Below are 26,134 nucleotides of genomic sequence, written 5' to 3' on the forward strand. Positions count from 1 at the left end.
TACCTCTTCAGACTGGTAGTCTGATGACACAAGTTAGAGTCACAAAATCTGAAAATCACATGATCTGTGATCTTCTACTCTCTAGAATTCAGGGTAATTTTTAAAATGGGAATCACATACTCTAAACAAGGCTTTTTGGTAAAAATTTTAATGAAGAACATGGACTGTAACTACATGGTGCTAAGCAAATGTCATCATCATCAAATGTTCATTTTTCTCCAACCCTAATTTCAGGAACAAAAAGAGCAGTGAAATTGCAGCACAGTGAGTGATACGGTTTGGCTGTGTCCCCATCCAGATCTCAACTTGGAGCTCCCCTAATTCCCACATGTTGTGAAAGGGATCCAATCGGAGATGATTTAATCACAGGGGTGGGTCTTTCCTGTGCTCTTCTCATGATAGCAAATGAGTCTAACAAGATCTGATGATTTAAAAAATGTGAGTTTCTCTGCACAGCTCTCTCTTTGCCTGCTTCCATCTATATAAGCCGTGACTTACTCCTCCTTGCCTTCCACCATAATTGTGAGACTTCTCCAGCCACATGGAACTGAAAGTCCAATTAAACTTCTTTCTTTTGTAAATTTCCCAGTCTTGGGGATGTCTTTATCAGCAGCATGAAATCAGACTAATACAGTGAGCAAGGGATAGAATAGTCAAAGAAAAGATGAAGCAGGAAGTGTGGTCCAGGTCATTTAGGGCCTTGCAGTTCACGGCAAGAAGTTTGGATTTTATTTTCAGTGCACTGGGAACCCATCTGAAGGGAACTGAGCAGAGGGCTCATATGATCTGGTTTTCAGTGGAAAGATTATTGTGTCAGCTTCATGAATTGCACATGGGGCAAGGTATGGAGAAAATCACAGCTATTTTAACAGTCTGGATGAGAACTAAGAGCAAACTGGGCCACAGTGGTAGCAAAGGAAAGAGAGAGAAGTGGATAGATATGTGATAATGTGTTTGGAAAGATGTGTCAAATCAAGCTAGCCTCCTCACTCTCCCTGAAACACCTATCATATTTGTCTCCTTAACTTGTCCTATTTCTTGTTTGCCCTGTCTCACTTTCAAAGTCCCATATTCAGTCTCTTTTCCTTCATTAAATACTTCCCTGAATATTCTACTTGTTCTCTTCTGTAAACTTTTTTTTGAGATATGATCTCACTCTGTTGCCCAGGCTGACGTGTAGTGGCATGATCTCAACCCACTGCAGCCTTGACTTCTTGGGCTCAAGTGATCCTCTCGTCTCAGCCTCTCAAGTAGTTGGGACCACGGTGTGCACCACCACGCCTGGCCAATTTTTATTTTTTATTTTTTATTTTTTGTAGAGACGGTGTTTTGCCATTTTGCCCGGACTGGTCTTGAACTCCTGAGCTCAAGTAATCCACCTGCCTTGGCCTCCCATAGTGGCTGGGACTAGAAACAAGAGCCACCACACCCAGTCTCTTCTCTGAACTTCTAAAGCAAATACTCATTCTTTAATTGTTTCATTTTTATCAGTTTTGCTTTTGGTTTATAGACTGTGAAGCTCCCTGATGGTAACATTTTATTCTTTATTTCCTTATCTCCATGAGACCTAGCAGAGTACTAGATTCAAAATAAATGGAGATTAAATAAGAAATAGATTAATAATATGGCATCTCATAAAAATCAATTAATCAAGCAAACACAATGAAAAAAAACTAAAACCTGTCAGTAATTGATCCAGAAGAGTAATAGAACTTCAAACATGATCACATTGAGCAAACTGATTTACTGTAATCCACTAACAGAAATTTATTTATCACAATGTAGGTGAGGTACAAAAAGTAATAATTTTCTAGGACAACTGGGTGGAGTTCCTAGGCTCAGCCTCAGGTTATCCTTTCATGCTGCTGCAGGCCATACGCTTGACTGTGGCTGCAGTGACACAGAGAATCTGGAGCCAAAAGCACTGTTACAGTTCCTTCAATCTTTAGGAAACCCTTTGCAAAATGTCAAGCATTGTTGAGAAACTCCAAGAGAACACTGTGTGACTCTTCAGTCTACCACATGGTGATGTAAACTGCATTGCTCTAAAGAGGGTCAAGGAAAATTATGGTTATTCAAGGCTTAAATCTTGTGAAAAGTAGCTAGACACCAAAAAATTATAGTGCTGAATGTCCAGGAAGAGATTTTACATGAAGTACTAAATGTATTTTAACAAATGCCACCCAATCTATTCGATTGTGTAATTTTCTGAAAGAATTACCTATTACAGGCATGTTTTATATATGTCTTTGTTGATCCATGGACAGGACAAGCCACAGATAATTAAGGGTAAAACTGTATCTGTATCATCCATAAAAACATAAAAGAAATAACCCATAGTCTTCAAACTTACCATTAAGACTGCTTTCTTTCATCTCATAGCTCACTAGCAAATCGAATTTATAAAGCACCTCTCACACAAAAAGTCAGAAAGCAAAGCACTAAAGCAAAACAAATACCAGTGATTAAGAAAAATTGAAAGCAGCAGTAAAAATATGTTTCTTTAGTCTACTTTTAAATACAGACTGGGAACTGCAAGTAATTGGGAGTATATATAAGTGGTAATTTTTTTTGTCTTCATGATTGTATGGTATTGAATACGAATGAGAAAAAAATTGTTGCTGCAAAACTCAGCAATCCTTCTGAGATTATTTTAAATATTCACTTAATTAATTTAGTAATAAATTTAAATTACTCAAATATTTTGTCATTTCTTAGACTGGTCACTTTTGACGTGTTTCATGTTTATTTTTAGTGATTTGAAGAGAAACTATTTAAAATGGTCTTTCCTAACCTGAAACAGTATCAAAGAAGGGGGGTCAAATTTCCTGCAAGTTTCAGGTCTTCACAGCATTAGTGGACCATTTAAATATTCCAGAGAAAGTATTTTATTCTACTTTGATCAATATTGAGATAATTTTCCAGGGGATCTGTGACTCTTCAATGGGATAATATTGAACTGTTTAGAGGAGTCAGTGAAATAAAATACTCGGGCACTGATTTCATGGTAGATGGCTGTTGTCAATCATTGCTTCTTTCAGCATAACCATTGGCCGCTGAAGTACTTCAAAGAATATTCTGGCAGCCAAGTATTTGGAGAAAGAAGGGGCAAATAGAAACTTTAAGGTTCCTTTTTATCTGTAATTTTTTTTACAACAGTGCTGTTAAAGAAAAGACAATTTAATAAAATATTGATTTTTGTAACGACATTAGAATTGAAGAAGTTTTTAATTTAAAAAATTGGGGGACTGCTTTATGCTCTTTCCAAGCTTTCCCTATGTCTCTTACTCTTTGACCTGTTTCATTCCCTTTCCCAGTCCCTCATTCTTTTGCCAACAACCACACCCAACCTTTTTTTTTTTTTTTTTTTTTTTGAGATAGGATCTCACTCTGTCACCCAGGCTGGACTAGTGCAGGGTGTTCATAGCTCACTGCAATCTCAGCCTCTTGAGCTCAAGCAATTCTTCCGTCTCAGCCTCTCAAGTACATGGGACTACAGGCTCACTCCACCACACCTGGCTAATTAAAAGAATTTTTTTTGGTAGAAATGGAGTTACCCAAGCTTGTTTCAAACCCCTGGACTTTAGTGATCTTCCTGCCTAGGCCTCCCAGAGCCTAGGGATTCAGGTGTGAGCTGCTGTGCCTGGCAAACACCCTAATTTTAACAGTTGTCCTGACTCATGTACCTTTGAAGCTTAAAAGAGAATGTGCAGGGCTTAAGAAAATGCAGGAGGCAACATAAAAATAAGAAATCTAAGGGCTCTCTTTTTTTTTTTCCTTCAATGGTCTTTGGTTTCCACAGTTATATATGTTTGGAAAGAAGTTCTGAGTGTACTTCCTGAAAGGTTACACTTTTGGCAAAGGTAAAGAAGGAGGTGCTTTTGTTATTAGGGTGAGAGGGTAGCATTTGTTAAATTGGCTAGAGCCAGTGCAAATAGAATTTGGGAAGGTCTGGTGATTTTTTTCAAAGCCATTTATGAGCTACTACTCCTCAGCATGCAACTCAGGACATTTGAGTATTAGTAAGATTATTTCATGAACTGCTTTGGTTTTGTTGGCTGAAATGTACCTTATAAACTGATTTTACGATTGAAGAATATATGTAGAATTATATGTTTTCTCTCTCTTTTCAGAATTATGTTGAATTTCTCAATCAGGTAGATTTCTAAATGTGATTATAATTGCTATAAAATTGTCAAAAAGATTCAAAGCAGTCTGAAGTACAGTAGTGGGTTCAATCAATGGTTAGTTTCATTTCTTTTCAAAGGCATCACTAGACTTTCCCTGTGGCTCTGAAATTGTTTCCAAACTTTGATCTAAATCATCTGAAGTACTTGATATAGTAGGAATATTTGTGTCCCCTCAAATTTCCTATGTTGAAATCTTAACTTGGTATTAGGTGTTACACATCCTATAACAATGGTATTAGGAAGTAGTGTATTTGGGAGATGGGGCTTTTGATCATAAGGTTGGAGCCCTTCTGAATGGGATTACTTCACTTATAAAGGAGACCTCCAAGAGCTCCTTTGCCCCTTCCACTATATAAAGATATAGTGAGAAGCCAGCAGTCTTACATCCAGGAAGAGAACCCTCACCAGAACCCTGATCTCAGAATTCTGGCCTCTAGAGCTGAGAAAAATAAATTTCTATTGTTTATAAGCCAGCCAATTTCTGCTGACTTGTTATTGCATCCTGAATAGACTAAGACAGTACTTGTTTAAAACATGCATTTCCCACCTGTCCTCCCAGGAAATTGTGATCCAGGAGGTTTGAGACGGGACCTGGGAAATATTTTCAACAAGGCTCTCAAGTGGTAATTAAAATCAGCAACATTGCATTAGACCACTGGCTCTCAACCCTAACTACTTACACAGCTTAAAAAAAAATCCTGGTCCATGAGTCCTACCTCTAACCAATGTAATGATAATCTTTGGCAGCAGGACCCAGGTATTTGCACTTTTTAAAAAAGAATCCTCAGGTGGCTTTAAAGTGCACCTAGGATTGACAATCATTTTTCTCAATGTTCTTGTGAATATTAAAATAGATTCTGAAAAAATGCTGTGGGATAATACATTTTTACCTCTAGTGCTTCCCTAAGATAAAAGATACTTAATTTGAGTATTAAAATCAGAATGTTTCAGTCTGAGACATATCATGTAGAGTCAATTTGAGTACCAGATATTCAACATTTCTGGGGTGAAATAAGTCAATCTCTAGACTTTTTCAAGAACTTTACCAATATTCTATTTTGGCTTTTAATCATGTGTAATGCATCCTAGTAACCCCTTAGCAACAGACTGTGATATGCAGATAGGATGCAAATTATCAGGTGAAGTAAGTAGAGAAATGCAGAACAAGATTTGAGGTTAATTGTGGTAGAATTTAAAATTGTGGCCAGGAACAGACTTCATTATCCTCCTTCTTTTTGCTTCCAGAAAAGAATCTGCACAGGTGTATTTGCCTAGGTGATCTCCAGTATGGCGCTTCTTAATTATCCATCTTAGCTTTCGGAATATGTGGAATGAGCCAGGTTCTGATCTGGATAATGACACAAGGATGTTGGCAGATTATGATGTCTCTTGATTTCAGGGAGTTTAGCTTTATTTTTTTAGTGAGGTGCGTTAGTTGAGGAAGATCGAGTACCAGATGGTAATGTTGGCCGGGAGTGGTTTTCTCACCTACGTTTGGCAGCCTTACTCGGAAGTGGCGCTTTCAGTGCCTGAGACTTCCAGTCTATGCTACTTAACATGATCATTGAGAAGCTTTAGGTGGTATAGAAGCAATGACACATCTCATTAAAGGTCCCATAACTATGAACATCTGACATCTGTGCTGCAAACAGGACTGAATGCAGCCTTCAGGTGGTTACAGATTCAAAGTGGTATGTTGTTTTTTAAAGCACAACTGAAATTCATTGTATTTACCAGGCTTGTAATTTCTAGAGGCATTTTTGACTGGAAGACACAGTTTAAAAATTGATTAACTGCTGCTTTTAGAGATGACCTCCTCTTAAATGGGTTCCCTCTTGCCCAGCATTTAGACAATAGTTTCAGCTGATGGCTTATACATGATTTAGCAATAATAATAACAATAACTATCATAATTTCAATACCTATAATATGCTAGGATACTTTATGTATAAGTGATACAATAGCTCTCCAAGATATTTCTACTTTGTGGATGAAGAAATTAAGGAACTTGCCAAAGACCACAAAACTCGTAAGTGACAGAGTCAGGATTCTGCCAGCTGTCTGGTTGACCAGTAAGGTCTCTGTCCGTGTTGCCACCGACCCCTGTACTATGTACAGGAATGGAATCAGCAGTCATTCCTATAAACTGCAGTAAGGTAAGTAAACGTTATTAAAAGTTGGCCTGTATTTTCGTATTTAAACTGGAAAAATAAAAAAAGGTTAAACAACCAGATTCAGCCTTCAAGGAGCCTAGCATCCAGTTCTAAAGCCTGATTCTTTATACACATTTCTAGATGCTTTAACTTTAAATTTTTAAAACACTGAGATACGTAGTGAAATCAGAAAATAATTTTTAAAAATCCAAATGTGTTCATCCTAAATTTGGCCCGGTTCCTTACAGCTGCAGAAATTCATTTTCACCCTGTTCCCCATCCCCCTTCCTGAAGCCCTAAAGCACAAACCCAGTGGGAGTCCCCTCTGTTTCCCAAAGGAAATATTTCATTCATATAATGTCTCCTTTGTAATCAACACTGAGAAATGTCACTTTGATTAAACACAACTCTGAATGACTAAGACCACAGTACAATAAATTCTCCAGAGCTATCTTTCAGAACAACTGATTGCTCTCCAGTCTTAATCCTCCAGAGTCTTATTTAATCAAAATGATGTTGCTAATTAAGGATTAAAACCTCCGAATAGAATAAAAAAGAAGGATTTTTCTTTCTCCTTTGGGCAGGTCAAGGAGGCAGAATTTGCTGCAAGGAAGTAAAGAGTTCCTTCTACCTTTAGTAAAACTGCATTGTTCTCTGACATTAGGACTTAATCCAAAATAGGGCTGAGTGCTTTGTAATATTAATACAATCAGAGAAAGAAAAAAGGTGAGCAAGAAAAAGAAAAAGAAAGAGAGAGAGAGAAAAGAGGAACTGCTTGCGATAGCTACATATACCTATACATGTAGACACTATTTACTCTAAAAACAGACAGTGTAGCTCACATCTGTTTGACATCCACTGACAGATTACAACAACAAAGACATTTTATACTAAATGCTTAACTGCCCTCCCTTAAGATCCAAATATTAATTTTTTCCTTGAATTTGTATTTAGTAATATAAATTGTTTCCTTAAAAAACACAAAAACAGATGAACTCCATAAGGACTCATTGGGACAGACAAAGAGTCACAGGAAGGCTGATTTCATGGAATATACATTCTTTTAGGTATTGAGAGTGAACTGGGTGAGAAACAGAGATGCTGGGTGATGTTTTAACAAATTGTAAAGTACTTCTTTCATCTTTGCATCTTCTCTCTTCATTGGCCTAGAAATTTATAATCTCTGCCAGATTAATCTATTACAATATAGACATACTAACAGTTACAATTTTTTGATCACTTACTATGCACCAAGTTCTTTGCCAGCAATACACATGGTGTTACCTCTAATAAAACTGGAGAAAAAGTATCCCCCTTCAGAAATGAATAAACTGTAGTAGAGAATAAATGACTAGGTCAGGGTCAGCCAGGTTGTGTTATGCAGAGTCCAGACTTTCACCCAGGTATATTTGGTTCCAAAGCCATGTTCTATTCTGCAGGACAAAGCACTTCAAATCTTTTTACTTGGAGGATAAATGTATCAGCGTGTGTTGGGAAGGTGCTGGTAAGTTGTACCGGTCTCCATGAGACTTAGAATCTCCTGCGATTACTGACTGAATCATCATCACAGATTCATCACATTGTCACTTAGCACAATTCATCACAAAGACTGAGCAACTGCTACCCAAATGGAATCGGAAAGTAAACAGTGAGAATGGTCATAAGCCTCTTTTCTCTCCTAATCAGTGCTACTTACCAATTAAAAAAAGACATTCTTTTTTGTGATCCATACTCCTGAAGGCCAAAAGGACCCAGTGGACAGATGATGGCTCTTATGCCTCCCATGCCAAGGCAGATGGTCAACAGTGCTACGTAAAACAGCCTGTGCTGCTGCGTTTTGGGGATGCTGTTAACCACGTGGTAAGTGCCCAGATAGAAATCTTCCAAGGGAAAAGCCACCACAGATAATAAAGTGGTGCCTGTAGGTAGAGAAAAAAGAATAAATATAGCATAGAACAATTGGATCACCAAATCGCATTATAAACAGGGCTTTTCCTCTGACAGTGGCATCATGTGGTGATTGTCTTATCCAGACATTTATGGTTATCATTGCAGTTGTGGGGATAGCCTGATGTTTTCTAATTGTAAACATTTCCTTCAGTATGTGTCTTAACTACTCCAGAGTTTTTAGGGTTTTTTTCTCCTCAAGCTTGAACTATGTTTTCTTTTAGAGTGCATAAGCAAATCATGTTTATTTTGCCAAAATTAGAAATGCACTGTAAAAAAAATGAAGCTGTTAGTATTCTCACCACCCAGAGAAAACCACTGTTAACAAAGTTGATTTGTTCTTAATCAATTGAGTGACAGAAAACACCAGTCTCAGAAATCTCGGAAGCCTGTTACATAAAAACTTTTAAGAAGAACATTATTATAGTTAGAGGAGAACACAGTCTTTTTTTTTTCTTCCTTTTTTACTTCTCTTTCTCCCTGTACTGAGTTTCTTATTTCTCACAAAGCTGGATGAAGCCTTCTTCGCCACACACAGAGGTGAGAAGGCTGGGGACAGAGGAGTGTGAGCTGGAAGGAGAAAGGACATAAGTAACAAAAAAAGGCTGAGTATCCTCTCTCTTCCAGGGTCGCATTTGATGACTCTCTTTGTCGAATAAAAATTACCATACAATTCCATGCTTTTGCTAAGCTCATTGTAGTTTGTAAAGCATGTTCATGTACTACATTGTTTCATCTTGGACAAACTTTGTGATGTGAGTGGACAGATTTTGGAAAGATTTTCTTATTCTTTTTTTTTTTTTTTTTTGAGAAACAGGATCAGTGAGGTTAAGTGTTTTGCCCAGTGTTACAAAGTAACCCAGTTGTAATTCTCCCTCTTCTTGGACCTCCTACCATCAAGCAGTCAAATATTTTTTTTTCTTGAAATAACATTTCCCCCCATCAGATAACAAAAGTAATATGTTTTTACTTCAGAAAATTTGAAAAATAGAGGAAAATACTCAGAATAATACAAAAGGCCCATATTGTCATGCCTCAGAGATACACTTTTATAAACATATTTTACTTAAGTTGAGGTTACACTGTTAATTTTTTAACGTAACCAAATAATATGAACAATTTTTAAAGTACCTTTATACTTTTCCAACATGATTTCTAGTGATGTTGCGATATCCTAATCATAATGTGTTTTAAAAGACCTTTCCAGTTATTTTAAATGAATACCATAAAATACCCTGACACATAATTTTTGTGTTCCTCTTTATTAGCCTAAGTTGTCAGTCAAAGGCATTCCTATTTTTATGGCTTCTTAATACCACTGGCAAATGTTCTTTAACAATGCAACAAATGGCCGGGTGTGGTGGCTCAAGCCTGTAATCCCAGCACTTTGGGAGGCTGAGGCGGGCAGATCATGAGGTCAAGAGATCGAGATCATCCTAGTCAACATGGTGAAACCCTGTCTCTACTAAAAATACAACAAAAATTAGCTGGGCGTGGTGGCAGGCACCTGTAATCCCAGCTACTTGGGAGGCTGAGGCAGGAGAATCACTTGAACCCGGGAGGCGGAGGTTAGAGTGAGCCAAGATCACGCCACTCCACTGCAGCCTGGATGACAGAGTGAGACTCTGTCTCAAAAAAAAAAAAAATGCAACAAGTTAATCTCCTACCATCATTGTATGAGAAGACCTTCATTCATACTAGTTACCATCATTCATTTTTTTGTTTGTTTTGATGATCTGATTAGTGAAAAATCGCTCCTCCATGTTCATTTTGCTCTTCATTTTATTAATTTGGCATTAAGATTATTTGGTATGAATTTTTATACCTTTATTTCATGTGGTTTGTTTTCTCAATTAGATTATAAATTCCTTTAGATAAAAATTTGGTCTAATGCTTTCATCTCACCTACAGAGGCTTTCACAATGTAAAGAATATGTGCACTTAATTGCTATTTGGCAGCAGATTCATTTACCATGAGGTGGGCCCTTTAAATTATTGAGTTTGAAATGTTTCCTTTCAAGGTTAGCAGGATGTGGAACTAACTGCTCTCTTTCTATCACTCCGTCTTCTTTTCGGTAGGTGTAACATGAGGGCTGGCTAAAGTGATGTCCAAAGAGGATGGGCAGGGAAACTATTTCATGCAGCAACCATTTACTTAGGGACAAGGCACTTTTAGTTTGAATGGTATATTTGTGTAACTTAGAAAAGCACTTTATCCCATCCTTTGAGAAAATGTCGTAATAGGCTGATTGATTGTGTCAAATCAAAACTTTATTCCTATCTGTTGTAAAATGATGCAATGAAAAGAGAAATCTATGACATACATGATGAAAAGTCTCCTCTGTGATGTGTGCCATTGTGTATTGCATCATCAGTACCTGTGCATTTAGTAGTGCTATAGAAGCACTTTGATGTGTCACACCCGCTGCTAGGTGGTGGGGGTCCACTGGCTCTCCTCTTCAGGAACTAATGAGTCCATTAGAGAAGTCAGCCATGCAGGTGGACAATTATATTACAAAGTGATGGATGCAGTCATACAGGTTTTATATGGGTGTGGTTGAACACAGAGAAGCTAGCAACAAACACTATTTGCTTCTTGAAGGAACAGCAGGAGTTTTCCAGTCATGGATAAGGGATGGAAAGTTAAGGGAAGGTGAGAATTTCAGGGAGAGAGAAGAGCATGTGTAAGATTAGAAAACTAGGGCAGGAGGCCAGGAGAAGTTCAGTAAGTTTGGGATTGCGTGTTGAGCGAGAAGTCTAGAGAGGTGAACTTGGAATAGGTTGGTGAGGTTCTGGCATGCTAAATTAATAAATTTGGATTTTATTTTTTAGATACTAGAGCAAATATAGAGATTTATTTGTTCAGGAAGTTGGCGTTGTTGGTAGAATGGAGTGTGAACTGGAGACTGACAACTGGCAGCCGCTGGCATGGTCAAAAATGAGAAAGCTGCATTTTTTCAGCTAGGGCTGTAGCCATTCAAACAGAAGAGACTTTTTTTAAAATATAACCTCTGATATTTAGTGACTGGTTGGAATTTGATGGCAGCTGTAAGTGGAGGGCAACAAGGAGATAACTTTTGGTGAAAAAATGAATGGATGTAGAGTTGACGTAAGTCTTTTGTTTGCCCCATTCTAAAGTTGGGATTTCCGTCCTTTCTGATGACTGACCTCAGAATTGAGACTGACAGAAACTACCATGTTAAACAAGAAGTCACCAAATGTTACTGGTGTGGGCTGTTACCAAGGTAAGCAGAGTCAATGAGTCTGGGGTTCGCTTAAATGTCTTCTTATCAGAAAGCTTTTTCTCAGCACCAAGTAGCAGCCCCATCACTGTCCATTCCATCCTGTCCCCTACCCAGCTTTATTTTTCATCCTCACTCATTGCCACATCACCTTATATCTAGTTCCTCGTTTATTTTCTCTCTCCCTGCACCAGAAAGTCAGCTTCGGCAAAAACAGACCACTTTCTTCTCTACTGCATTTCCAGACCTGGAATAATACCTTGTACAGAGTAGTCAGTAAGAAATATTTGTGGAATATTGACTGATTATTTGCCATGCAGCGACTTAGTTTTTATTTCACGGAACTTCAGCTGTGAAGTTTACAGGATTTGACTTACACTCCAATGGGTTCTCTGAATGGTAATTTGCCACCTGCCTGAGATTGTGTGATATGTCGAGTACCTGATATCTATCCATCTCATTCGCATCCATTCCACAACCGACACTCATTTCAGCTGTACCTCTCATTACTGGTGAAAAGCATGCTGTATTCCTAAGTTGCTCAGATCAGAAACTAGGAGCTAATTTTTGTCCCCCATCACAATTGTACCTTTATTTAGTTGCCAAGTTTTTGTAGCTTTTCACTTGTTCTTTCCTGAATCACCACTTTATTGTTTAAACCATCATCTTGGGATTTTCTGATCTCTCTGTCTGTTTAATCTCTCACTGTGGTTGTCCATCCTGTATTGCAGAATAGCACTTCTCAAATGTTGTTTTCATGGTATCTTTAGAGGCTTCGTGTTGTTTAAGAAGAATAATTGAACTTTTCATCCTAAAATTCTAGTCTGTTCTTCAACTTGCTCTCTCTTCCCTATTAAACCATGTTGATCTTGTCCCAGCATTTCTCACAATTGGTCCCAAACCTTTGCATATATACATTAATATATACATAAAGAAGCACACTGTAGTGTCTAATTTACTCATTTTTAAAGCATATAATCATAGTGAATAATATAGAAGTCATGCCATCATATGCAATCTTAATTACTATATGACTAATTAAAAGACCACTTTTGGATAAAAACATTTCTCAATTATTTTACATGAACTTCAAAAACCTTTCTTTTTTTTTTTTAGGACATCTCATCTGAGTTGTGAAGCAAATGAATTTCACATTTCTGAGGGAATTTGTCATGAATTTGGGCTTGAGGTAAAAAAAGGGGGAAAGGAGGGCATTCTAAGGAGTAAGATAGATAGGTAAAGGAGTAATTATTGTAAAATACAAGTGCAATGATATAGGCATCAAAGTATCCTCTAACACAGACACACACACACACTAGCATTCTTCAAATAGTACAGAGAATGAAATACATTGAAACCACGTTGTTACTTGTTTATCACATTTTATACTAAGAGCAGAGTGGAAATAGCATAAGCTAAAAATTCTAACAAAAATCTACTCAATTAAGTCACCAAACCATCCAGTCCACAGAGGAAACTCACCTAGAAAATGTAGAAACAAGCAAATATACACCAGTTTGTTTCTTCCTAAATAGACATCAGCGAGCCATCCGGCAAACACAGGGGTAAGCATTGACGTTCCGATAAAACACAAGTTTAAAATGGCTGCCTGGCAGTTGTGATAGCCCAGCTTGACGGTGCAAAAGGGGATCATGTTGCAGACCACTTCGAAGAATGTGAACCTCTCACACAGCTCCACCAGAAGCAAGCAGATTCCAACCTGAATTTTTTTCACAGAGTATGAGGAACAGAAATCACCAATATGTCTTACAGTTTTCTCCTCCTTAATGCTGTGATGTAAGCGTACTTTCTCATCCGTCATGGTAAAGTCTGTAACAGACATGACTACCCTTCTTGAACACAACTTATGTTAGTGGTTTGACCTTGGCGATATTTTGAGCCCCATCCCTCTAATGAAAAAATAAGTAAGAACGTTGCTTTGAATTTCACATCCCCATGCTAAAATTTCATAAGGTTTGTGTGTTTGCACATTAATGTTGTACATTTTGATGATCCAAGAGCACAAAGAGAGGAGACACAAGTATTTAAACGTCCACGATAGCTCAGTGTAGCCAAATCTGATTTGTTTGCTTAATTACTTAGTGGCAAAATTAGGATCTTCTTCCAAAATTATATTGAATTACATGAATCCAGTTGCAAACAGGTGGAAACTCATCTGCCTCACACTGATAAAGGTTTAAATACTGAGGCAGAGGAAGCAGTTTTTCAGGAGAATTTGAGCACTAGATCAAGAAATAATTTGAGTCTAATAATTTCTGATACTTTAATTAAACAAGCCAGAATAGTACCAAGAGATAAAGTGCAAAAGGAAATCTGTTTTGAGGGGGCAGGATACCTTATCATTATTACATTTCTTGTTATTTTTGGTTGGAATTCTGATAAGAAAGTTAATTAGGTAACAAAAGTGCTAGTACATTTAGGTAACAAGCAGAGTTTACAAGAAAGTAATTTAAGTGCACTAATGAAAGGAGAAAATATTAAACAAAACCTGCTTCCTTTAAGTTGACCCCATGCTTGTAGAACAGCCTCTCAGAGGAAATCAGAATCCAAAGGTGCTATTCGACTCCTTTATTGTTAATCAGTAGTCAGGGATACAGCAACTAGCCTACACAGGCTTTGGGGAATATTGGATCTGGTATCACCCTGACCCTCCAGCTGGGTGAATGGATGTTAGCATTCTATTTTGGAAAGCAGGAGGGCCAATTAAGCTAAAAAAAAAACAGCACTGAAAGAGAATACCTTAACATTTAGTGGTTTAGCTGCAAGGACATAGGAAGACAAGGGACTGGAACTATTGGGTCAAAGTCATAATAATTCAATGCTTGAATATAGGAATGTTATTTTCACACTGGAGTCAAAACCTAGAGACTGATAGGGGCTTTTGACTCTGATTCTCATCTTTTGGTCCTGAGAGACTGGGAGCAAAACACTCTGTGTTGACCCCTTCTAATAGCCTCATTACAATGGTAGCTATTTGTATCTGCTCAGCATTGCTACCTTGGTAACAATGCCCCATCTTTCCTTTGTGTAAATTGATCATGCAATTTATTGTCCAAACTTGGACAGTTTTGTGGGTGAAAAGTGATGCTATTTATAGTTATCCTAAAAAAAAAACCAGTTATAAACTGGGACTGTCCAGGGAAACACTCTAACATGTGTTCACCCTACCTTTGGAGAATGACTCTTATCTATCACCTAAGATCATGGTGGGGCTATTGATCAGGATATCCCTTTCCTTCTGGCCAAGGGGGTCAACACATGGTCTAAGATAGTGCTTTTACTTTTCTCCTCTGGAATTTTAATCTTGAGTGGAATGACTCAAGAATGGGCATGGTGGCAGCTGAGTTATTCAGACGGCAGTGTTTTAGTCTGTTCTCACTCTGCTAATGAAGACATACCCGAGACTGGGTAATTATAAAGCAAAGAGGTTTAATGGACTCACCGTTCCACATGGCTATGGTGGTCTCACAATCATGATGGAAAGTGAGAGGCATGTCTTACACGGCAGCAGGCAAAGAGAGAAAATGACAGCCAGGTGAAAAGGGAAACCCCTTATGAAACCATCAGATCTTGTGAGACTTATTCACTACCATGAGAACAGTATGCCCCTGTGATTAAATTACCTCCCATGAGGCTCCCCCACAGTACTTGGGAATTATGGGAACTAGAATTCAAGATGAGACTTGGGTGGGGACACAGCCAAATCATATCAGCAGTACCCAAAAGGAACTGCCCATGAGGCCCTGATGGAGAACTCAGCACTTCCCTGGTTCTTTTCTTTCTAGAGGCACGATTACTTTTTTCTTCTGTAGAAGGCTCAAAGCATGCCCATTAATTTTTGTTTGATTTAGTTAGCCCCATTTGGCTTCTGTGGCTTACAAAGAACCTAAATGATACTTTCCTTTTTTGTTTACCCTAGATGCAAGGGCAAGCTGTTCTCTAGCCACTGGCTGATTCCTATAGCCCCTGGCAAAGCTTTCCTCCCCAAGCAGAGTAGTGCTGCTCTTTCCCAGGGCCTGACGATAATCCCATTTGAATTGTTTGGCTCCTCTCTGTATACTTGCTCAAGATCAGGCTCCAGGTTGTGGTAACCTGTGGTTTGGGGACAGTTGAGTCAGTAAGAGCAACAGCATTTGCCTTCTTTGGAGGGGATATTTGGTAACCCTTCAAGAGAGCCACCTAGTCAGAAATGAAGTTTATTTTAGTTATCTGTAAGGGGGAAGAAATCTGACTTTAATAGGGACATAATAGTTAGCAAATAGGATTCATTTAAGTGGGAGTTAGAACTAAGTTATATTTCTGCCCCTTTATCACTTAAGGCAAATTTCTTTCTGTCCATGAGCCTATTACATTAACTGCAAAATACAAACAGTAAAGGCTGTCTCAGAGGATCATTTCTGAGGCTTGGTATAAAAAAGGGCTTATGAAATGTCAAGAATTGTACATGGAAATGCCTTTGTTATTAATTGCTTTGATATTCCTACATTTTCTAGCTACTCTAAGCAATGAGCCATAAAGAAATGTCATGGAACCACTTCCAAATTCCAGTGTGCACAAGAGGCAGACATTGGAGGGCTGGATTATGCGGAATAGAGTTGAAGCAATGGGAAACCATCCCCTTTTTATTTGTTGCATCCCTACTAGTTCCCGGCGCAAAGTTCAGAGTGAGCTCAAAGGACAAGTAGTAATTCCACTTGAGAATAATACTTGGCAGGGAATACTGAATGTCCTCATCTTTATCAACAAACTTGGGCCCTTGAGTGGGGACTTACACACACTTTAGTTTTATGCCGCCCCTCCCCTATTCCAACCCAGGCTTGTTCTCTATCCCTACCTCTTCTCTCTGCAATGAAGTGGTATTTTCTCCTTTATCAAGGCAATGTATGCAATATATGTAAATTGGATACAATTTGGAAAATATCTAAAAATAGAAGAAAAACCATGAAAGTTTTTGGAGAAATTCATTGGATGTTTTCTCCCCATGGTTCTTTTTTCTATTAGTAGATTTAAAATATTTAAATTGTATAATTGTATACAATTATTGCACAATACATTTCTACTGCATTGTTAGGTACATAAAGCATTTTAACGTGCCATTGTAAACTCATTGTAAACATAGTTTTTTATGGTTGCATTAATTGATACATAGATTACCTAACTATTCTTCCATCGCTGGTTAGTTATATTTGTTTCAGATCTGTTATAAGCCAGCCTCTCTCAAACATTTGACCATGAACCCACAGTTGAAAGAAAAAACACCTTTATACATAATGCTGAAATGAATATTTGTGCATAAAGCTTTCCCCATTCCCAGATTATACTCTTAGGCAGGTTTTTCGGAAGCAATATCACTGGCTAAAAGTGTGAGAAAGTGTTTCAGTTTCTTAATATATATTGCAAAATTACAATATAGACCTCAGAAATTTTTTTAAATTGAAAAGCCTACATTATTTTTGGAAGGCTAAGACTATACTTATCACTGGAATTCTTCATTGGAAAGACAAAGTCACAAAGGAAACATAGGGAGTAATAATGTTGACCATACTTGTACGTGTGGCAAATGCATCTTATTTAATAGAGAAAATTAGTCAGATGCTCAATTGATGAACTGATGACATCCCTGTTTTTTTCTGAGTCCCCAGAACATGTATGCATAAGATCTTGTAAGGATTGTTTAGGGAACACACTAGGAATGCAAGCCCTGCTTCTAAGGAGGCTATTTTTAAATATTCAGGATTACAAAGGATCTCTATAAGCTACCTCCAAGATGATTACAGATTTTGAGAAAATGGTGGTGCCTTTTAAAATGTTTGTACAGTGGGCTGCTGCAATGCTCTTCCGTTTGTGTACTTATTTTCAGAATAACTTTTCATAGCTCCTCTAAACAGTAAGTATTTTTAAGGGAAGAGCTTTTCTATCAGAATAATTCTCTGTAAATGGTATACACAAAGGTCATTTGAAGACATTTATTCTTTTAGGCCTATTGATTCCATTTAATTCCATTGACTCTGAGGTTTGGTAGCTGGTTTGAAAGCATTGTGAAGAACATGAAGATTGACTTTACTATAATTTAATTGTTAAAAATGGCACATCAAAGACTTGGAGTGAAATTTTTGCTTCATTGTTCGAGATGTGAAGCAGAAATGAAAAGATAACATATTGGGGCTTACTTTCTGCTTTTTGAAAAAGATACTGTCTGTGTAAACCTGTACTCTTCCATTATAAAGAGGCTCTGGGAGTTGTATATCTATACCTTGATCCTTCTGTCCAGTGTGAAAGAGAATTACTTCAGCCCTGATATGGTTTGGCTTTCCCACCCAAATCTCATGTTGAATTGTAATCCCCAGTGTTGGAGGAGGGACCTAGTGGGAGGTGATTGGATCATGGGGGTGGTTTCCCCTTGCCTTTCTTGTGATAGTGAGTTCTCATGAGAGCTGATGGATTAAAAGTGTCTCGCTCTCTCTCTCTGTCTCTCTCCTGGCTTTGTGATGGAAAGAAGTGCTTGCTTACCCTTCACCTTCTGCCATGACTGCAAGTTTCCTGAGGCCTCCCAGTCATGCTTCCTGTTAAGCCTGCAGAACTGTGTTGGTCAATTAAACCTCTTTTCTTCAGAAATTACCCAGTCTCAGGTAGTTTTTTACAGTGGTGTGAAAATGGACTAACGCAAGCCTCTAGCAGAAAATAACTCATATAGTACCAAGAACATGTAAGATACTCGATTCTTCTCCAACATAGTGTGTTTTTTCCCTTTTCTGGGAATAACTAAGAATGGAGGGTGTTTTTCTCCTATTTTTCCCTCCACACTATAATGACCATTACAAACCTTGCTATTTTGTTGAATTCTACATGCCAGATAAATCAGGATAAAGTAAGTAAAGCGGGGGAATGAGTTACCACATGGACACCATAATGGTCAATTTTATGTATCAACTTGGCTGGGCAATAGGCCCCAGATATTTGGTCAAATATTATTCTGGATATTTCTGTGTGAGTGTTTTTGAGTGGACTTTGAGTAAAGTAGATTGCCTCATCTAATTGATTGAAGGCCTGAATAGAACAAGAGGCTGAGGCTGACCACACCCCCACCTTCAGAAAGAGGGAATTCTCCAGCAGACTGCGAACTTCCTTTGCAACATCAGCTTTACCTGGTTTCCTAGCAGACTGCCTTTGGACTCAACTGCCACTCTTTCCCGAATCTCCATGCTGTCAAACTCCTGTCAGATTTTGGACTTGCCAAGCCTCCATAATCACATGAGCCAATTCCTTAAAATCCATTGAAATATACACACAAGCATATTCTATTGGTTGTTTCTCTGAAGAACCAATACACGAATACAGACACTGTACATCTTATCCATATTGTTCATTCTTTTTTTTACCCTGTTTAATCATAAAGGAAAAGAAGGATTTAAATACAGCACGGGTAGCTTCCACATTGATGTGTTGAACTGAGACCTCTTCTTGAGCTTTTGGTAGATGGGTATACGCTTCCATCTAGCTTTCTCACTGAAAATTCAAACTCCCCATGTTCCAAGCTTAACTCACCATCTTCTTGCCCGATCCTACTCCTCTTTCTCCTTTTCTTAATGGTTCATGGCATCACCACTTACCAACATATTCAAGATAAAAGACTGAGATGTCCTCACCTCTTTCTTCACTTCTTTGCCTATTATGTTTACCATTTTCGGGAAAATATTTACTGAGTCCCTAACATGTGCTAGGCTATTTTACACTTTGTGGTGATTGGGAGGGGCAGTGCTGTCAATTCAACATTCTTAGTATTTTACAAATCCATTCTTTTTCTCTGCCTTCTCTACTCTGCTGTAGTTCGAGTCCTTTAGTATGTCTCCCTTGCACTGCTGCCTCAGGCATTGCTTCCGTCTCTCGTGGACCTTAGCCACTTGTACATCATGTTCATCAGTTTGCCCTATCTGCCTACTTCTTGTCCCTCTGACTGGCCTGATTTTTGCCATTTGTTATATTGTTTTTTTTTGTTTTGTTTTGTTTTTTGCCTTATTTCCTATTATTTTTGTAATAGTCTTATTTAAAATATCTTATTTTTGAAAATCAAGTAAGTTTATTTAACAAGAAAACTTCTTTTTCAACTTTTATTTTAGATGTAGTGGGTACATGTGCAGGTTTGCTACCTGGCCATATTGCATGATGCAGAAGTTTGGGGTACAAATGAGCCCATCACCCTGGTGGTGAGCATAGTACCAGACAGTTTTTCAATCCTTACCTTCTCCCTCCCACCCCCCAGTAGCACCCAATTTCTATCATTGCCATCTTTATATCCGTGAGTACCCACTGTTTAGCTCTCACCTATAAACAAGAACATAGAGTATTTGGTTTTCTGTTTCTGTGTTAATTTGCTTGGGATAATGGCCTCTAGCTGCATCCATGTTATTGCAAAGGACATACTCTCATTTTTTTTTTTTTTGAGACAGAGTCTCACTCTGTCACTCAGGCTGGAGTGCATTGGTGTGACCTTGGCTCACTGAAACTTCTGCCTCCTGGGCTCAAGCAGTTCTCCTGCCTTAGCCTCCCTGGTAGCTGGGATTATAGGCATGCACCACGATGACTGGCTAATTTTTGTATTTTTAGTAGAGATGGGGTTTCACCACATTGGCCAGGCTGGTCTCGAACTCCTGGCCTCAAGTGATCCATCTGCCTTGGCCTCCCAAGCTCTCATCCTTTATTATGGCTTCATTGTATTCCAAGGTATATATGTACCACATTTTCTTTATTCACTCTACTGTTGATGGGCACCTAGACTGATTCCTTTGCTACTGTGGATAGTGTTGTGATGAACATGTGAGGGCACGTGTCTTTTTGGTAGAAAGATTTGATTTCTTTTGGATATATACTCAGTAATGGGATTGCTGGATTGAAAAGTAGTTCTAAGTTCTTTGAAGAATCTACAAACTGCTTTCCACAATGACTGAACAAATTTACATTTCCCCAGCAGTGTATAAGTATTCCCTTTTCTCCACAGCCTTACCAGAATCTATTGTTTTTTTGACTTTTTAATAATAGCCATTCTGACTCATGTGAGATATCTCATTGTGGTTGATTTGTATTTATCTGATGATTAGTGATAATGAGCATTTTTTTATGGTTTTTTTGGGGGGGCCACTTGTAGGTCTTCTTTTTTTTTTTTTTGAGATGGAGTTTCACTCTTGGTACCCAGACTGGAGTGCAATGGTGCGATCTCGGCTCACCGCAACCTCCGCCTCCTGGGTTCAGGCAATTCTTCTGCCTCAGCCTCCCGAAGGTGTGTCTTCTTTTGAGAAGTATTTGTTCATGTCCTTTTGCCTTTTCTTTAATGGGATTGTTTTCTGCTCATTCAGTTGCTTAAGTTCCTTATAGATTCTAGATATTAGACTTCTTTCAAATGTGTAGATTGATAATATTTCCTCCTATTCTGTAGGTTGTCTGTTTACCGTGTTGACAGTTTATTTTGCTGTGCAGAAGCTCTTTAGTTTAATTAGGTCCCAATTGTCAATTTTTGTTACAGTTGCAGTTGCTTTTGAGAACTTAGTCATAAGTTCTTTCCCAAGGCTGATGCCTAGAATAGTGTTTCCTAGGTTTTCCTCTAAGATTCTTATAGTTTGAGGCCTTAAATGTAAATCTTTAATCCATCTTGAGTTAATTTTTAAACACAGTGCGTGGTAGGGGTCTAGTTTCATTCTCTTCATATGGCCAGCCAGTTATCCCAGCACCATTTGTTGACTAGGGTGTTGTTTTCCCATTGCTTATTTTTATTGACTTCATTGAACATCAGCAAAGGTAGATTTAGGGGTGCAGCTTCATTTCTGGGGTCTCTATTCTGTTCCATTGGTCTACATATCTGTTTTTATACCAATACCATGATATAAAAACCAGTGCCATGCTGTTTTTGTTACTGCAGGCTTATAGTATAGTTTGAAGTCAGGTAATGTGGTGCCTCCAGCTTTGTTCTTTTTGCTTAGGTTAGCTTTGGATATTCGTTCTCTTTTTCGGTTCTCTGTGAATTTTAGAACGGTGGTTTTTGTTTTGTTGTTGTTGTTGTTTGTTTGTTTTTTAGTTCTGTGAAAAACGATGCTGATAGTTTGGTAGGAATAGCATTGAATCTGTAGATTGCTTTGGGCAGTATAGCTATTTTAACAATATTGATTCTTTCAAATCATGAGCATAGAATGGCTTTTCATTTGTTTGTGTTATCTGTGATAACTTTTATCAGCGTTTTGTAGTTCTACTTGTAGAGATATTTTACCTCCTTAACAAGGAGACTTTAAGTAACTACCATAAATGAAATTACTTGCCATAAATGGAAGGTAATGATAAAGATAATACTACTACTTAAAAATGATTATTAATATTTACTAACTGCTTTTCTTTGGCCAGACTGTTCTAAGTATGAATTCATTTATCTTTGAAACTATCTTATGAGGAAGATACCATTCTTTTGAGCCCCATCTTACCATTATGGAAACTGAGGCACAGAATGGGAATAACTTATTCAAGATCAATTACAAGTAGTAGAGCAGAAAATTTAAGTGGCCTGATGCTACCACCTCCACTCAACATATGCTTTTTCCTTTATATAATAAAAAAGATTGAAACCGCTTTTTTATTTCAGGATTCTACATTATCTAATGCCCAAACCACATATCATTTAAAATCATTCCAATTTCCAATATGTTGGGAAAAACTTTTCTATTTAATCCTCCCTAAACGTCCAGAGATTTTTTTTGTTTGTTTGTTTAATCTAAACTTGTTCAATATGCCTCTCTGCTTAAAATCTGTAAACAATCTCTTTAAACTATGAGATCAAGTTAGAAATTCTTTTGGGGCACAAAAGGCCCTTTATGATCAAGCTCCTGCCTTGTGATAAGAGTCTTCTATTGCTGTTTTACTATGGAGCTGGATAACATGCTCACAGTGCCAGGACTATGCCATGTTCTGTTACTTCTTCATGCTTTTTCACATGCTATTTCTTGTTTTGGGCACACTTTTATTTTCCATTCACTTTGGGAACTTCTCTTCAGTCTTTAAACTTCAGCATAAATGTCATGTCTTCAGTAAATGTTTCTCTGGTTCTCAAAGATAGTCTCTCTGGGTTCTTAAAACACTGTTTATATTTCTGTCTTCTAATACATACTATACTATATTAATTACTTTGAATGCCTCTTGCTTACCATGAGTTTTTTTCGATAACAGGAGGCAGTTTCATATTTATCTTTATAAGCCTAGCACAGTGCCTGGAATATACTGGTTATTTCAGTACATTCCTGGGCATGTACTGAAATAACCAGACATAAATTACTTTCACTGAGACATAAATTACTTTCATTCAGACAGAGTTCTACAAGAAGTGCTGCTTGCTAAGTTTGCCTCCCAATTGACTCCCAGGATCTTGATTCTAATAACCAGGTAAAATCCACTTGCTACCTATATATTAAAATATTTTGAATGAATGAATGCCTAGTTGATTTTCTAGATGAATGAATAATGTAAGTTTAGACATTGTCAGGATGTTATGAATGAAGTAAAAGCATTACTAGATAGCAAGTAGACTGTATCTGACTACTAAAAAATATTTACTGGGCACCTAATAGAAGCCAGGCACCAAAATGCTATGATGACAAAATACCTATCTTGGCTGTATGGATCTTACAGTCTAGTGAGGGATACCAACAATTAGCAAGAATGACAGTCCAGTGAGCTATATGCTATGATGGAGGAAATGTCATGGAGGCATATAGCAAGCCTTGCATCTCAACCTAAGCAAGTCCACATAAACCTTTCCATGGAAATAATATCTGTGCTTGGATCTAAAGGAGGAATAGAATTCAGCTGGAAGAAGATGTATAAGGTGAGGATTGTTCTTAACAGAGGCTATGCTCTCTGTGATGACGAGCATGTTACTGTTTAAGGACCTTAAAAAAAGCTTTTTATGATTCAAGGCAGGAGCAGATTTGTTAAGTGCTGGGTCAGGGAGCTGCAGGAGTTGGGGGAGAAATGAGACTGAAGAGTAAGAAAAGCCAGATCATACATAGCTTTAGAAGATGTAATTTTGACTCATTCTTGAAGTCATTCCTGGACCTGTCTACATAGAGTGAATTTCTACAATAAAGCAAGGTATAAAGAATTAAAGTCTTTGATGCAAAGCCATTTTGCCTGTTTAAGGTCTGAAGTCTGGGTGCCAATTAAGAAGTACCGGTGAAATTTGATCATTCTTAGCTACTTCTTTGACTACTACCACCATTCTACTGCTTTCATAATCTAGGCAAAATGTACAGAAAAAGAAGTACCAAGGTTTGCCAGAAATACTAGAATTTGATAGAAAATTAGAGGTAGAGTATTAATGACAGAAGCAAAAGCATCAAAAATGCTGTGCAGATTTCTAGCATAGGCATCCTGGTGGTTGGTGATGCTATTCTGCACGAAGGAACAGACCAGGACAATGGAACATGACTTTACCATTTGACATTTTGAGTTTGAGTCACCTGGTGCATATCCAATAGTTGATGAAAGAAGGTAATCAAATTGCTTTTCTCTCTCTCTCTCTCTTTTTTTTAATAGGAAGTCACTTTTTCCTTTGAATGGAGGTGAAGCATATCCCCCATTGTGCAGAAAGAACTCAATGACACTTTATGTAACAATGTTAAACATTCCCAAGCCAAAAGCAGCTTAGAACATTACTATTTAACCACTTTCTACTGAATAACGTTTGGATTTCATGAAAGTGTATTGGGACACTGTGCTATTCCTTTGCAAAGTGCCTAGGAAAGACTATACAAGGCTAAATATAAACTGTAGAATGACAGCAGATTTGAGAAAAAGTTAAAGTTTTTATTAAAATAGGAAAATGGACAAGTTTTAGTTGTTTTGAAATTAATTGCAAAATACTAAATGAAATTTAATTTTAATTTCTACACTTGTTCTTAGTCGAAAGGCTGAGATGCTACTAAATTAAATTTACATTTACATTTAAAATCAAATTTAATTTCTTTGAGTCTCTTTTTTATTTCTTGGAGTGAACTAAAGAATTTGGGTATTATTTTATTGCAAGATTATATTTTCATTATAAGTAAGATGTACGCATTTGGATCACGTACTCTTAATCAGAGTCAAGATAGAACTAATTCTTTGTCCTTCATCTGAGATTTGGGTTTTGCTTGCAAAAACTTCAGGGAAGGTGTGGAGGAGGAAATTAAATTGTTGATAAATGTTAAGGCCCCCACTTTTAAACCTATCATATTCTTAGAATATGAGTTAGCAGAAATATTTCGAGGAAATGACTACCTTAAGGAAGACCTGAAGACATTGATTAACAGTACGTGATCCAAATGCTTATTTCTTACTGATTGTAAGGCCGGTCACCTCGCCAGAAACTCGGACACGCCCACGCCCCCTCCCCGCCTAGAAACCATATCACCATTCCACGCCCACTTTTGCACTCAGCACGCAAATGTGCACTCAACACTAGCCTCTGCACTCAGCACCTAGCCAACCATTGAAAAACCCCCCCAAAATTTAAAAGAAGCCCTGCCGAAACCTGCCCAATAGCATTTTGCCCCGTCCAGGTCCCACTCCCCCTGGGCGGCTCGCTCACTGGGAATCCTGCCTACCTGCCAATAGCAGCTGGCCCCGTCCACGCCCTACTTCCCCATAACCAATCAAAATGCCTCCACTCCCTATAAAATCCCACGTCTGAGAGGAGTCAGGCACGACTTCTCCAGCCCCTCCTGTCGGACCACAGAACCTCGCCCAAGAGTCGATTAAATTTCTTTATTCCAATAACTGGCCTCAGTTGCCTCATTCGAACCTTGCTTGCTTCATTTAAACCTTACACTTATAATGAAAATATAATCTTGCATTGAAAAAATAGCCAAATTTTTAGTTCACTCTAAGAAATAAAAAAGAGACTCAAAGAAATTAAATTTGATTTTAAATTTAAATCATGGAAGGGGGCAGGATTGGTGAGATGGATAAAGAGTAAGGATGGTGACATCTGATCTTTAAAGTTCATCATTTTAGACCAATTCTCCCCTAATTTCAAAATTATACAACATTAGATTTAAAAGTGGGCATTTTGGCCAACCTTTTATGTTACATTGTTTTACAGCTGAAGATCTGAGACCTGAATTGACTGGTCTAAGCTAACTTAACTAATTAATAGCTTGTCCTACAATAAAATTCATGCCCCTTTGGGGCTACTCTCATTTTTTTTCAACATTGTACTTGGATAAAATCTGTCCTGGAGCTTTGAAGTTTGAGTATCTTAAAAATTTCACGAGGTCAAGAGATGGAGAGCATCCTGGCCAACATGGTGAAACCCCGTCTCTACTAAAAAAATACAAAAATTAGCTGGGCGTGTTGGTGCGCTCCTGTAGTCCCAGCTACTCGGGAGGCTGAGGCAAGAGAATTGCTTGAACCTGGGAGGCAGAGGTTGCAGTGAGCTGAGATCGCGTCACTGCACTCCAGCCTGGTGCCTGGCGACAGAGCGAGACTCTGTCTCAAAAAAAAAAAAAAAATTTAGAAATTGACTTGGACCAATGGAGCACATACCTAATCAAATCCATATACTGTAGAA

At 38.0% G+C, this 26,134-nt stretch overlaps 2 protein-coding genes across 6 annotated transcripts in view; one reads left to right on the forward strand and one right to left on the reverse strand.

Moving 5' to 3' along the window:
• Positions 1–13,410, reverse strand: part of SLC15A5 (solute carrier family 15 member 5) — an 89,590-nt gene extending 76,180 nt beyond the window's left edge. Inside the window, exons 1-2 of the mRNA XM_012447612.2 lie at positions 13,015–13,410; positions 8,040–8,262 (exon numbers count right to left, since the gene is read on the reverse strand). Coding sequence (XP_012303035.2) covers positions 8,040–8,262; positions 13,015–13,375 — 584 coding nt within the window. The 5' untranslated portion in view covers positions 13,376–13,410. The remainder of the gene's footprint in view (positions 1–8,039; positions 8,263–13,014) is intronic.
• Positions 1–26,134, forward strand: part of DERA (deoxyribose-phosphate aldolase) — a 464,384-nt gene that overhangs the window by 360,767 nt on the left and 77,483 nt on the right. The window contains exon 1 of one of the 5 annotated variants that reach the window (XM_012447625.3): positions 8,185–8,203. The exons of 3 other annotated variants lie outside the window; for them this stretch is intronic. The gene's annotated coding sequence lies outside the window, so the exon portion shown is untranslated. Of the gene's footprint in view, positions 1–8,184; positions 8,204–8,875; positions 8,895–26,134 lie in introns of those variants that run through there. One more of the 5 variants, XM_064377714.1, reaches the window with a different exon arrangement.

Source organism: Aotus nancymaae, unplaced genomic scaffold, assembly GCF_030222135.1.
Source record: "Aotus nancymaae isolate 86718 unplaced genomic scaffold, 86718_ANA_hifiasm-v0.15.2.pri h1tg000016l, whole genome shotgun sequence".
Taxonomy (NCBI): Eukaryota; Metazoa; Chordata; class Mammalia; order Primates; family Aotidae; genus Aotus; species Aotus nancymaae.